The sequence below is a fragment of the Micrasema longulum genome, unplaced genomic scaffold, assembly GCF_059751315.1.
Source record: "Micrasema longulum isolate JH-2025_06_02 unplaced genomic scaffold, ASM5975131v1 h1tg002659l, whole genome shotgun sequence".
Classification (NCBI taxonomy): domain Eukaryota; kingdom Metazoa; phylum Arthropoda; class Insecta; order Trichoptera; family Brachycentridae; genus Micrasema; species Micrasema longulum.
In genome coordinates, this window is record NW_028279794.1 from 37,965 (window position 1) to 53,382 (window position 15,418).

General features: G+C 34.6%; 1 protein-coding gene across 1 annotated transcript in view; it reads right to left on the reverse strand.

Annotated features, from left to right (window-relative positions):
* Positions 1–15,418, reverse strand: part of LOC148271772 (uncharacterized) — a 93,551-nt gene that overhangs the window by 9,681 nt on the left and 68,452 nt on the right. The window contains exons 4-5 of the mRNA XM_088240953.1: positions 9,767–9,952; positions 6,042–6,201 (exon numbers count right to left, since the gene is read on the reverse strand). Coding sequence (XP_088097079.1) covers positions 6,042–6,201; positions 9,767–9,952 — 346 coding nt within the window. The remainder of the gene's footprint in view (positions 1–6,041; positions 6,202–9,766; positions 9,953–15,418) is intronic.

The following is a 15,418-nucleotide window of genomic DNA, read 5'->3' on the forward strand; positions in this document are numbered from 1 at the left end:
ATTCAAGTCATATATAAATATATAGCAACATATTATGTAGGTGTAGGCACTGATATACGAGTATCTAAGTATAGGTATCTTACGATAATCTTCATTATTATTTATGCGACTGAGTCTTCTTGTGCGTGTTACATTTACTCGAAGTGGAAGTAATGCAGTAGTCTTCTCCTATCTGTTACCACCATTATGTAAGAATCATGGATATTCATGTTTCTATTACTTCTTCCGATTTATTACTAGACGATTGTGTACTGCAGGGTCACCAGGATATTTTCCAACGGAGCTGATCGAGACTGAGACATAATATTATGAAGGAAAACTTGTAAATCATTTGAGTTTCCTGCAGATTTATTTTACTCGGGTGCCAATTAAAATAATTTATATTTCTTCGGTGAACATGTGTCGAATAGGAAAATTAAATAAATTATTATTTTGCTATGCATAAATTCAAGTTCACGATTAAGAAAATTGTAAAAATACATTGCAGTAGGTATTATTATATATCCACCCAGTTAAATATTAATTTATGCTACTACAATTTTTGTATTACGTATAAAATAGCTTATTGCGATAATTTTTGCATTTTTAACTTCAAAACAGCAAAAATTAGACTCCTTTGTTTTATCCTCCAAGGTACTGATATATTGTACGCCAAATAAAAGGGTAACGTAAGGCATTCCAATAACGAAGAGTATAATATAATTTTAATATGTTACTTTTACCTATTACCTCTGCAAAAAAGTTGATATAATTATCTATTAAAATTTTCCTCTGGTTCAATTGACTGTCCTGAACTACGATGCAAACTCTCTATTAATGTTCCTCCAAAAGTTCTTAGGAATAACCTTCTTCTTCATATTCCTCCCGTTTCATCTAATTATAGGTAAAATTCATAATTACGGCGAACTTTCAATGAATTTTAATGTAATAATAGAATCATTAAACATAGATTTATTCGCGAATAATCATAATGACGTGCGGCGTTTGCTTTCGAAATAACTCGTAGTGATTTTTCTTTTCTTTTGGATTAACATTAGTTTATGTTCTGTAGAAAACCTGTAATTGGTTTATTTGTAATTGGTTTTGTTTTATATGTAAGATAAACATAGCTGTAAGTTATCAGAATAAAGAATAATAAAAAAATACGCATTGCTAAATTAATGTAAATGAAATTTTATTTCTTTTTTGAACCGTGTAAAACAAGGTTGCACTGTATACTATTTCAGAATTAGGTAAATTCACATAGAAGTTTAAGTAAATATTATAATATGGATATTTTAGAAAAAAATGTTATTTAATTTCAAATACGAGTAGAATAGACGGATCAAATTCTTTATTATTTTTTTGCCGATTATAATATATATCGTTATAACGTAAATGAAAATAGACATGTAGTTAAAAAAAATATTGTGTCCGTGAGAATAAAGAGGTCGGCGACAAAAATTAGTATTATACGGATAATGTCGTAGCAATACGAAAATGTAGTTATAACCTTAATAAGAAATGGGAAACGTTTTCCTACACGGGGAAAATAAATGTCAGCGCAAAAGATAGGCACACATGCAGCGTATGTAATTCGAGAAATCGACGATTTTTGTTGCAGGCACGATTCTCATTAAGGAAATATTGCCATCCGGAAAAACATGATTTCTGATAGGAGCAGTGTGCTATGTAAGGGGAGGGTATCGGAGCGAACAAAAGCAATAAACGATACATAATACCCCCAACAAGCGGCCCGCGAAAAGTGATCCACGCAAATCTCGCGTAAAGTGCTCGTTAAGATGGCTGTTCATTTTCGTATATCACGTCTCGAGTACTCGGCACTGGCAACTTCCATCGGAAGAGGCCTCGCTGTGACGAACCCGTTTTTAGAGATTTAGCGCGTACCGCGTCTCTGCCATTACCGCGAAGGGTTCCACAATTAATGAGGCAGCTGTTTAATGAATATTGGCACTCATCTCATTCCTCGGATGCGAATTTATCCAGTCGTTCGCGAGCTTAACGGCTGCTTGTCTCCGTTCTTTATATCCCGAAGTTTCCGTTCGCGAGACCCGAGTAGGCAGCGCCGGCAGAAGGCATCGCGCACTGACACTGCAGTAGGCAGTCAGCATACTTCGGGACCAGTCCAGAGAACTTATTTACGGCAGTCATAAGGTGTATACTTAAATATTTATCGAGGACTCGATTACTTTAAAAATACTGCGAGCATTTAAAGCGGAATGGAACAAATCTGATAGTTACTGATATTAAATAGGGGATTTAAACGATATGGTGCGAGGAAATCTCATAGATAAAAAACATGTTGCATTTTTCGACTGATATAATTGTATTCAAGTACCAATATTTCCATAAGACACGACTATTATGTAGCCGACTATCATTGTTAAAAAAACCGTTACAAAAAAAACACATTTGAAAACAGTCTTGAACTGAATCAATGATAAGTTATTAAATAACCCCGAAGAGGGCAACGTGTTGTTGCCGAAACTAGTCGGTTTCGTAAATGAATAAACTTATTCATAAATCAAAGTTGTATCATTTATTTCTCAAAAATATTGATCCACAAAGTTAGTGCTACAAATATCCTAAATAAATCAACAAGAACTCTTGCTGCAGTCTGATTCTAAGTTCGCGATAATTTAACACGAGCTCGTGTTAACACAGGGGTGCTATTCTGAACCACTCCGTGGCACGAGAAAACAGTTTTTCTCGTGTGTTTTGTATGTAAATACACGAGATAATACGGCCACGAGAGCGTTTAGAATACCAGCCCAGAATAAGGATTTTAATTTACGTTCGAAGTAAAGCGCGGCCGTGTTAATTTCAGCGTTGACTTGCGATATCACGGACTCAGAATCAGACTGTTGGACACACATATTTTTTGTATTCTTTTCGTTAGTGAGGAAGTTCCGTGCTACGGGTCATAATAAATATAAATGTTTTCTTACACGCGGTAAAAGTTAAAGCATTTAATTGTACATCGAAGTTTCTCGAAAATGTATGAAAACATTGATAAAATTACAAAAATGAACTACTTTAAAACGTCATCGTTCTGGTTGCCAACTGTTTCGAATAACCAATTAATTATATGTTGCGATAGATTTTTGGTTTGCGGGAAGCCATGTTTAGCGTGTTTTCATACGTACGGGGTTCTTTTTTAAAATTACAGCTCAACTCAGCGACTTGAACTCGTGATGCAGGGGCGGAGTAATTTCAAAATAGCAGAACTTTAAAAAATCACAGCGATGATAATAAGGTACACAAAAATCAAAAAAGTCTTGTATGTTGCAAAGCCCTACCTATTTTAAACAATACTAATTAATTTATCTCAAAAATGAGCCATAAGACTCGATGTAAGGTAACTATTTTATAGCCAGAGGAATGTTAGTGTACAGGTACTTTTACGGTAGGTATATATGGTTTTAATTAACATATTACAACAGAGATGAAGAACATTTAAGAGACAGTAATATAGAAGTCTAGGCATCTACAGGGCTTATGACCTATCAATGGCTGGTTTATGTGGCCACTTTACACACTGTGTAACATTCACCATTCTAACTATATTTGAACATCTATATTCCTTCAATTCTTTCATCTGTTGATGCTGTTGCTGCTGTTCTTCATCTCTGTTGTTAATATAAACAGCTCCCCAGGGAGCTGAATCCAGTCCTTGTCTACAGGAATTTGGACAAACTCAAAATATTGTTGATATATGGTTTTGTTTAGCTACACATATATACACATATATTTTATTAGTTTACACGGCGTAAATGCCTTTTATAGACATAAAAATTAAATAATACAAAAACAATATAGTTATACGAGTAAATAAGGCACAGTTTTAAAAATGATATTAATGTATTGTGCTTCATTATAACACTATGCGATTCATTATACTTAAACATACTTAAGTATATAAAAATAAAGATAACGCAGTACATTAGGAAAAGCAAAAATTATCAATACTAAATTCGTTGGTATTGTTGCAATGTCTTGATATTGAATGCCCTAAGTATAATACAAACTGTCTTGTGGTTAGACATGTATAATATCTGACATATCTGTTCGTGTCCCGGTGGATGAAGAATACCTACAGTTCTGTGTGTAAAATAGAACCAGAACCCTGAACGCGTGTTTTCTACTCAATGAGGAAGTTTAGAGATAAAAAAAAAACGAAAAAATTGTTACTATTAATTAAACTAAGTCAATTTTTTTACTCAATTTTTACATATCGTATTATCAATCAGCGCAATGAATTTTTAAAGTTATGAACTTCTGAAATAACTCCTCCTGTGACGTTAGAGATTCTCTTCCGCTTATTCTCGATCAGTTTCGCTCATTGGTCCATTGACGACAAGCAAACCAGAAATCTTCCCTAACTCTTTTATCATTGGTTGATTCATATGAACCAGTGAAGCCGTTCAAATGAGTTTGTTTTTTGTCATTTTTTCGTACATTTTCAGGAAACTTAGTCGTACAATTAAATACTCGAATTTTTACTGCACGCAAGATTTTTATTGTATCCAATTTCAAACACAAACAAACAAACCATCACGCCGTTTCCCCGTAAGGGTAGGCAGAGAGGATAGAACGCTTTAACACTCTATCTTTGCATACAGATCTCGCTTCCTTTACATTCATACATCTTCTCATGCACGCGCGCCGATTATTCCGACTTTTGACATGTCCATCTTTAAGTATTTGTTGGATTTGGTCATGCCATGTCTTTCTCGGTCTTCCTCTATTTCTGCATCCATCAACATTCGAATTGTAAATATTCTTAGCCGTTCTCTCGCTGTCCATTCGTTCTACATGTCCAAACCAGCGCAGAGCTTCTTTCTTGATTTGGTCGATAATGCTTGTCTCAGCCTTACATAATGTATAATAATCTCAAAATTTGTGCATCTATCGTACATAGTTTTACCACACATTCGCCTGAGAGATCGCATTTCGACAGCATTCAGCCTACTTTCATCCCTGTTTTTCCAAGTCCATACTTCGCTCCCATACATCAGGGATGGGACCAGGACTCCGTTGTGAACTGCCGATTTTGCCTCTTGTGACAAGCATTTATTTGCCAAGGTCGATTTAAGTGCACCGTTCACTCTGTTCCCGGCACTCACCCTCCTTTCAATATTTTTCTCAGTCATTCCTTTTCTTTCATTTCTTTCATTTCGTTTCTTCACTTTCATTTCTTTCAAAAACCATCACATTCGATTTATCGACAATTTAATTATCATTATAACGCCTAAAGCTAGGGTTTCCTAGGACAGCGGTGCCCGTATCTTAACGGCCGTAGTGAACGGTGATGCGGTGGACAGCCGTCGTAGTGGTGACTAGAGAGTGGTTTTATTTTTTAACGGTGTTATCAACACCATTTTTATAGGAAACCACTTTCTAGTCACCGTTACGACGGCTGTCAACCGCATTAATGTTCACTACGGCCGTTAAAATACGGGCACCGCTGTCCTAGGAAACCCGAGCTTAACGCTCTTGAGACGTCGGTTTTGATCTCAGATAGGATCAACGTGAAATATTTGTGTGAATATCTGGTCAAAAATTAAGTAAAAATAAATTGCAGAGTCATCTGCAGGCGATTACTAGTAATTAATTTAACTCGGATAGAGTCTTAGCTACATAAATAAAGTAATTTGCTTTAATACTTAACCTCAATATCAAATACATAGATGGCGCTCCAAACGCGCTAGCGAAAGCTTTCCTTGTTTCATGACATATATACAAAAACCAAAAATGTCACCGATATGGATATTCGCTAATAAGCGGAATGGGGAATGTTGTAGAATTCTACATAAAAGTGGCCACTTGAACCCAACCTATGACAGGTCATAAGCCCTGTAAACGCTCGAATATCCATAATCTTGAAACAAAAATTCTACCCATCTCTGTAGTGATATAAATAATAATTATTTTACAATTTTAATTGATTTAGTCGCGACCTGAAGGTTTGCTGGAGGCCAGAATAAAGGCACAAATTAAGATCTTTGTACTGCAATTGAATAGTGAACCAAATACCTTACCAGATTATTACACGTAAAGGGGCAGTAGCGGCAGGCGTAGGGTTTTGCTCCAGTGTGGAGGCGCAGGTGTCTGTCCAGGCGGGCCTTCTGTTCTGTTCGATAAGGGCAATGGGGGCACTGGATATTTTTCTCACGGGAATCTAGGTGTAGCTTACTGTGCCTAAAAACAAAAAATAAATAAATGTCTTATTATTCAAATAAGGGATAATGGCTCATTCAAGAATACAAAAGGATGGTGACGTCTTGCGTTTTTACTAATGTAAAGGAAATGAAATAATAGGGAAATATCACAAACTACGAATACCGATAAAAACATACAAATTGGATTTAGAACAGTTAATTGTATTTTCAAAATCAATATGGATATTTTGGAGAAATGTTTTCATACGTAACTTGATATTGATTGTTAATAATTGATTGTGAGGTTAAAATTCGTGACGATGTTCTACAAACATTTGAAAAATTAGGAACAATGTTCAAAATTAACATGAATCGTGACGTATTAGGGGCGTGGCCAATGCAATGACCTTTTTTGGGGGAATTTAATTACAAATTAATAATATTTTTTATGCTACTAATAAGAAGCAATTTTTTTTTTATTTACTCGACAGTGTTTCGAAGCCCCTTATTACTTTAAAAATGTAAAAAAAGTGCTATTTCTCTATTATAATACACCCTATTCTTTCAATTTCATATCACTACTAGGACTCCATTGTAGAGTTTAAAAAAAATATACATTGTTTTGGATAACTTCGATATCGCCCTTTTCGTGATAATTGCCTTAAAGGCGTTATACAATAAACATCCCAACACATCTTGCTGCTACAGAGTGCATAGACGATAAGGATTTAGATCTCCGTGTCCAATTATCTTAATTTTAGTAGCATACAGAAGCTAGATCGCAACACGTCTTGAAGCTACCCGGTGCACTGACGATACGAAATATAGCCCATTTACATTTTACAAATAAAGCGACTGGCGTGTTTTAAAAAAAATCTAGATTACGACATATTACCCCGCAGCTACAGAGCGCGTAAACAGGTAGAAATCTAGATCGTATTTTTTACAGTTGAAGTTTATGTTAGAAGAGTGTTGGTGTGATATTTATGTTATTTAGTTAGTTAATTGACATAATCATCATCATAAGCTCGACAACCCTGGGAGGACTTGGCTGAATCCAGGAGTCTCCTCCACTCTTGCCGGTCTGCTGCCCTTCCTTTCCAGTTCTTTACTTATAACATTGTCATATCTGAGCTGATGCAGTCCATGCATCGCATTTCGGGCCGTCCTGGTCTTCGTTTCATTCAATCTTATTAAATAGCCAGCCCATCTCAAGCGTCCCACCTTGATGGAGTTGATTACATCGGGCGCTCGGAAAATATCGTATAGCTCTATTGTAGCGACGACGTCAATGGTTGTTTTCTCTCACAGGGCCATAGATAACTCTGAGGATTCTTCTTTCGAAAACTGCAATGGTTCCCTCAATCATTTATATAATATCATAGCTAATATTACCAAACGTATTGCAACTACAAAGCGCAAAGACGGATGAAATTCTAACAACTAAAACTGATTTTTAAAAAAATACCAAAAATTTCAAATGAAATACATCGAGCAAAGTAATAAGTTAAATAAGTAAGTACACTACTGTGACGGCACTCTTTCGCGTCAGTGCGTTGTTTTGTTTGTGAGTGCGTTTCGTGGTTCACCATTGGCTTCTAAAAGAAAACGGTTAACTAAAAATTATAGAGCAATCAGGTAAAGGAGTTACGGGTAAATAGTTGGCTGAGATGAACGGTGATGGACAATCAACGATTTCAGACATTAAAAGGAGCAAATCTATACTTTTAAATTTCGTGTAATTGCTTGAAAACGAAAATGGAAGTTCTTCAAGAATATCGATGAAGGCAGCAACAAGCAAAATTTTTGAAGATGCCGTTTTCAAGTGGTTTTTGCAGCAACGTTCTACGGAAACCTAATTCCGGGTCCAATTCAAGTACATACTGTACTAATGAACAGCACTTGTAACTACGCTTAACATGTAAAAGTGTTGGCTTTTGATTGAATTAATTGAAATTTGTTCTATTGGTCTATATAAATAAGTTATGTTTTTTATGATTATTTTAGTTTTTTATTGTTTATTATGTTAATGATAATTAAGTTAATTGGATTGATTACGTTTTTTTTTGTTATAATTATGTTAATTTTGTTGAATAGCTAATCTAAGGCATGTTTCACATTTTGTAAAATGTTTCCCTCGGCCCGGGACACCCCAGTCAGGGAACATTATTCTGTATAAAAAAAAAATACAAACAATGTAAAAGTATAAATAAATTAATTAATTAAAAGCTCTTTTCCTTTAAAAATAGTTTTTTTCCCATTTTCAACATACATACAGTAATTAATTAATACAGATCTTTTTTTCTGAAAATCTCCAATTATCCGATTTTTTTATTATCCGAATGGGGTCCGGTCCCAATTGGTTTGGATAATTGGAGATCTACTGAACATACATTGTTAGTAATAAGTAATAAGTACAATTATATTGGTCATAATAAAGAAACATAAGTTCTTATCAGATAACAACGTATTTTTCATTCGCGTCCGGGCGGATGAAGAATAAACTGCGTCTGTATAACTTCCTTCCATTTCCTCTTTTTCCCACCTGCTATATAATTCTTTAAAACAGAAGCATAGCGGATCATTAAAAAAAAAACAGTTGTTTTACAATTGCCTACTGTGCAGTGTATGCAGCGCTCTAAGGTGATTTTTCTCAAAAAGCTGGCCAAAGTTACGAGGGTAAATTTATACAGGGTGGGCTTTAACAATATACCTAGTTTCAATTAACAAAAAAAAAATTTTTGAACTTAGAAATGTTTTATTTATATTTTAAGAAAGTATGGAAACTTTAATGATATCATTATATTATCAAAATTATATTGTCCAAGTGAGTTCCATTAGCTTGTTGACTCTGTTTAAGGCGAATTAGCAAATTTTCAAAAACACGTTGACAAGTTGCCCGTGGAATGGCGTTAATTTCCCGGACAATGTTTTGTTTTAACTGATTTATTGTTGTTGGATTGTCTTTATAGACTCTTGATTTTAAGTATCTCCACAAAAAATAATCACACGGGCTGAGATCCGGGCGCCGTGGGGACCACTCAATGTCTCCTCCTCGTGAAATGAGTTTCCTGGGAAACATCTTCAAACGACCGAAGATCGGTATCATTCGGCTTCAACTCTCGCGTCAGCTGAATTTTTGGTATTAATCGTGGCGTAAAATTCTTCGCAAAGTGGTCCTCTTGCGGTTTAAGGCTTGGTTTGAGTTGATTGTTGTAGATTTTCCCTTACTGATTCACTAAAACGCTGAATCCTCGCTGACTTCGGGCGGCTATCATTCATTATTCTTGCTCTTGAGAGAGTTGTCACAAACATTTTGATCCATTTCTGAGTAGACTTTGCGCTTGGTTCTTGTCTAATGTCTCGTAAACCGACGTGAGCACGGTATATTCGTCTCGAAATCATCACGAAATAATAGTTAACGTAATATGCAAGAACACAAAACGCAAGCTGCTCTCCCGTGAACGGCTTTATGGCGACCGAAAATTCCACAAAATAACGCGTCTAGCGCTACCCCCCGCACCGCGCTTGCCCCACATATTATTAAAAAAATAACTAATCAAATCGCGAACACTCTGTATGTCTGTATAAGAGGTTCGTTTTACCTGGTCAGCTGGTTCTTGGTTTTGGCCGCATAGTCACACTCTGAGCAGTGATATGGTCTGACTGAAGAGTGTGTCGCGAGGTGCGCGCGCAGTTCAGAAGGACTGCGTGCCGAGTATGCGCAGCCACGAACTGAACACGCCCAGGCACGCCCCAAGTGCCGAGTGGCGTGCTGCTTTAGATTATATCTATAAATAGAAAATATTTGAAAAATACATTAGGAAAAATCACAAATGTCCAATTCAGTATAGGGCATACGCTAAAAGATCACGTGGAGTACCTGGCTACAAATAGTTTTTTTTTATCATCATTATCATCCTCCACCTTTCCACACCCAGTGGTGCGTAGGGCACTGAACTGGTAAACCAAACGCAGCGTAGTTCAATCGTCTGTCAAATAAATGTAAGGTGATCAACCTTACGATTCACGTGCCACTCTAGGAAAAATGAAATATTGCAGTTCAAAAAACTTTCTTAACCAATATTTCACGTCCACCCTACTCAAGAAAGGAAGGTGATTACGTGAACCACTACATTATGAGGGAGACTTATCTCCACTTAATTTCCCTTTTCAGGATTTTTACCCGACACTAGCTATCGAGTCGAAAACACTCGTCCAGGGTTCTGGTTATATTTTACACAAATCAAAAAACTATAATCTTTACCCGCCTGTGCAGTTTCTTGTACAATAATTATTGTGTCAAATCTTACTACTGACAACTAACAATATATTATTCTGCGATTAACAATCAACATCAGGTTTCTAAAATAACACGGACCGAGAACCTTATTGGAAATCGGTATTTACAAAAAAGTGAAAAAGTACAGTGAAACAAAGAATAGATTCGCTGGATGTGCAAAGGGGACATTGTGAGATGGAGCAGGCAGAGAAGACGATTTTGGAGAGACCTCGTTGCGAGGATGATCTAAGATTATGATGCACGAGATCCCAAAGGAACCCCGACCGTCAGGACGACCACCAAAGAGGTGGAGCGAAATTTGGACGTCTGCATCACAGGATCGAAACTGTCAAAGCAGATTGCAAGAGCAATAGAAAGAAGAAAAATATAAATAAGTTGACAGTTAATAATATCAAAGGCGTGGGATACGCTCGCAGATTTTGGATCACATGCACGTAGTTATGCAGAGAGCAGCCAGCCATAGATAAGTAAAACTGAGATAATAGCACCTTTGTGAAAATAGGGAATAATCAAATCTACAAAACAGTTGGAATGTTTTTGAATTTGACAAATGATAAACAATAAATACACTAGTTTTTTTGTACTACAAATAAGAATCTAATTATGTATTTGACAAGTTTGAATGATTAAGATTTTTCTAGTGCTGTGGGTGTTTGCTGCAAATGGAGAAATGCCGTTTTTGTGATTGACACTATTTTCAGAAGGTGATTATTACAGTTTTTTGTATTCTATAATATATTACATATAATTTTATGAACTATTTTGTATTTTAAAATGGTAAAATTAAAACTGAAACCCGATAACATCCGAACGTTTAAATATCTACCGTGCACCGTTAAAACCCGATAACATCAATATCTTTTCTTTTTTTAAACTGTGGACCGGCTGCTTTCTGCATAACAACGTTCAAATATTTGTTGCAATATAGGACATATTCTAATTTTTTGAATTTGACAATAAATTTCACCTAATTTGTGTGTCACACGGACAATATTTATTGGGTCAAATCTTACATACGATATTGTACTATTTTCTGAACTATGTAATACGATAAAATAAATAAAACAACTTTGTTTTTAACCACTAATTTTTATTTTTCACCGACCGGTTTCAAAGCAAACAAGCTTCTTCTTCAAGGTTTACGTAACGTGAAGAAGAAGCTTGTTTGCTTTGAAACCGGTCGGTGAAAAATAAAAATTAGTGGTTAAAAACAAAGTTGTTTAATTTATTTTATTATAATGAATAACCACAAAGTTAGTGCTTCAAATATAAACTTTATATGTAATACGAGCTTTAAATATTGACTAAATTATCCAGTTCAATTACGTTGGTAGTTGAGTTTCGGAGAGTAAGATTTACAATCGATCCCACCCCTTTATTAAACTTAATTAGTTTTCTCAACTCGTGAATTAAAATTAAGAATTATTAAAATCGTCTAAAGGATGCATATTTTGATTCATTTTGGTCTGCATCGGTTCGTTGCACTCAATATGAAATGCGGTGCATATATAGTATTTATTTTTATTAAGCAAATCATGTGTAAAACACTTCTGATAAGTCATAATAGAGCTTTCGAAGCACTATAGTTGACAAAGTGGAACTTAAAATATTATAACCATTGAATAATGTATGTTCTACAACGCGGGAGGTTTCGCAGCGATTCCTTCTTTAGTCAAGATTACAACGTATGTATATTGATATGAAAATGTTTTTCTACAACTAATAAAAATATTTAAAAAAAAACTTTAACTACTTGAATAAATCAATACTGCTAATTATTAATTTATGCTTTGCAGATTGCTTATTCATGCCGTATCACCTACTAGACAACGCCTGAAAACAATTTTCCAATTTTTATACTTCTTCTTTTACCAGGTAGTTAATTTACAGCCACTTAAACCAGCCATTGACAGATCATAAGCCCTGTAAATGCCTAGACTTCCATATTCCCTTATTCAAGGTATTCTCCATTCCTGTTGTAATTTGTTAATGACTCCCGAGGGTGTGAAATGCAGTCTTTTGTCTACGAACATTTGGACAAACTCAAATATTGTAATGAAACCAACTGATCCAAGAAGAAGTTTAAAAACTTAAAAATTGTTTTCAGGCGTTGCCTAGTATGTGAAATAATTTAGTCAGATGAATCTCTTCACAACAATAAAGGTTTCAGCTCTTTAACTTCACTTAAATCAACAAATGGAAGAATTGAAGAAATATGGATAGGCAAAATGGTGAATGTTACACAGTGTGTAAAGTGGCCACTTAAACCAGCCAATGACAGGTCATAAGCCCTGTAAATGCCTAGATTTCCATATTCCCTCATTTAAGGTATTCTCCATCCCTGTTGTAATTTGTTATATAAACATATTATAGATTAAATTATGTTATATCTCGTCTGGTTAGTGCAGTCATTATCTATTCTAAATTCATATTGCTTTAATTGAAAAAAAACTTGATGAAAAACTTTTAAGATACTAATTTAGTATATAATTGTGTATATGGTACACTTTTCAATATAATTACACGTTTTAAATTATTTAATTTTTTATATACTTACGCACCCACACACACGCACCCTATCCCTCATTTATTCACACACGCACATGCACACTCTCCCTCATTCGTTTACACATACACACATTCAAAAAGACACACATGAATACAAACGTCACACATATACAATTACGTAAACTCTTTTTCTTATATATTATGTATTATTAGATTTACAGTGGATTTTTTAATTGGCTCTTGTATTCTTAATATGTTTTTACTTATTTTTTTATGTATTAGCTGAAAGATTACCAAATAAAAAAAATAAAAAAATATTAGAAACGAGTAACAAATGATATTTTACAAAGAGTGTATTAAAATGCAACAATTCTCAAAGGTTTATTATGCTTTTAACCTCCAGCAGGTACTTTTAAACAACTCTTTAGTTTATTCTTTGACTGCAAAAGAAGCACATATCATATTTTCGGCAGGCTTTAATGGTTATTTTATCCGTCAAAAATTCTCGGCATTTTTGTGTTTAAAAATGCCAAAGACATTGTTTTAGTGAAAAAGTATTTGAGTCAATAAACACATGAAATATTATTGATTGATTTGGTGTTTATTTTGTAGAACTCCATAATGAAACTTATAATATTAGAAATCAAACACTGATTTGAGTCTAAAAAGTATAAAAACAAAAACTTGACAATTGTTTCGTGACATTTGTTTGAAAATGCCCTAACAAGGTGAAACAATTGTCGCAAAGTTTTTGTTTTTATATTTGTAAAAATAAAATAAAGTGTTCAGTAAACTCAAATCAGTGATTTTTTTTTTTTTTTCATTTATTTTTGCACCACTACAGGCCAGTAGGCCCAATTACAGTGGTGAATTACATCACAGAACACCCAGGCTTGAGAAAAATTCATTTTGATTTTTGTGTTCTCACCGGGAATCGAACCCGGAACCTTCAGAGCGTGAGTCAAGTGTCTTGACCACTACACCACGGAGGCCGCCACTGATATTATAAGTTTATATGAAATATTATTCATTTTTGAATTGGCTTTCATAAATTTTTTAAATCTTTGTAAAGTTCTTTATTAAATAAATGAAAAATAATACAATCATCATTCCCTTTCCGCAACTATTGGTGCATAGGGCACTGCATTAGTTCACCAATCGCAGTGTATCTTGATTTTTTTTTGTTTCATGAAGGTAAGATGATCAGGATCAGTCATACGCTTCACGTACCAGTCCAGGGACTATGAAAGATTCCAGCGTAAAAATACTCTTTTAAATAAATATTTCGTTTCAACCATGTCGAGAATTGGACCTGAGACCTCTTGCATGGTAGGCAAACGCTCTGAACATTACACCGCGAGGCCGACAGTATGATACTTTTGTCGTAATTTAGAAAAAAAAAATACGTTTGGTTTAATTTTACCACCCTTATGATTCGAAAAGAAAAAGTTAATTTTTATGGTAGTCAGGTTTGTCTCGGGCCTCAAAAGGTTAAGATACTATTTTATGTATATATTTGCAAAAAAGAAATTAAAAGGAGATCTTATTTAATATGAGATGAATAAAAAAATTTAATGATAAAGATAGTAACTGTGTATTTTCATATTATAATTAAACCTGCTGTTTAAAATAATTTACTATGTGTTTGTATGCATATAGTTGGATAAATGGAAGAGGGAAATTGCTTTCGCCGAATATAATATTTTCATCAAAACAAAAACGAATCTCTAATGAATTCCTGGCATTAAAATAATTCATGTCTAAGTCGAAATAATTTACTACCCCTAAGACAAAAAATTTAGGGTAAACAGGGGGCAACAACGGCCCGTGGCGGGCGTGGGGTGGGGGGCGGCACACACACGCTGCTCAAGCAACTTGATTTGGCCCATAAATAAAATGAACACAATATAAAGTTGACAGATTTATTATGCCAGGACGGGGTAGGGGTTCTCTGCAGGCAAGGAAGGGCTGAGAGACCGAGGGGGAGGGGGGACACTGGAGGAAGATGTGAATGATAGGCGTCTGAAATGTGTAAATATGAAAATATCAAAATGAACATAAAATGCCGACAAACTTTTGTAAAGTGTTGTTGGAAACTCAATATGCTGTGATTTTCTAAAGAAAACGTTTTTTTTAGCGGTTAATAATATAAAAACAATAACATTACAGTTGTAAAAGTACATAATTACAATTTCTTTAGCATTCAATTGCAATACCGCGTGACCTGTAAAACCTGTTTAGGGTAAAAATTTAGATAAAAATAGCTTTTCTAATACACTAGCGGTGTTTTTGGTTGGTTAAAATGGTCAGTTTTAAATTAACAGAACGCTTTTTAAGGATCCCCTGCCAAAAAAAATCAATTAGCATTTATCTAAAACATTTAAGTTTGTAAGTGAAAATTCTTTATGGAAGTTCATTGTAATTTATTGTATAAATAAAAGACGAG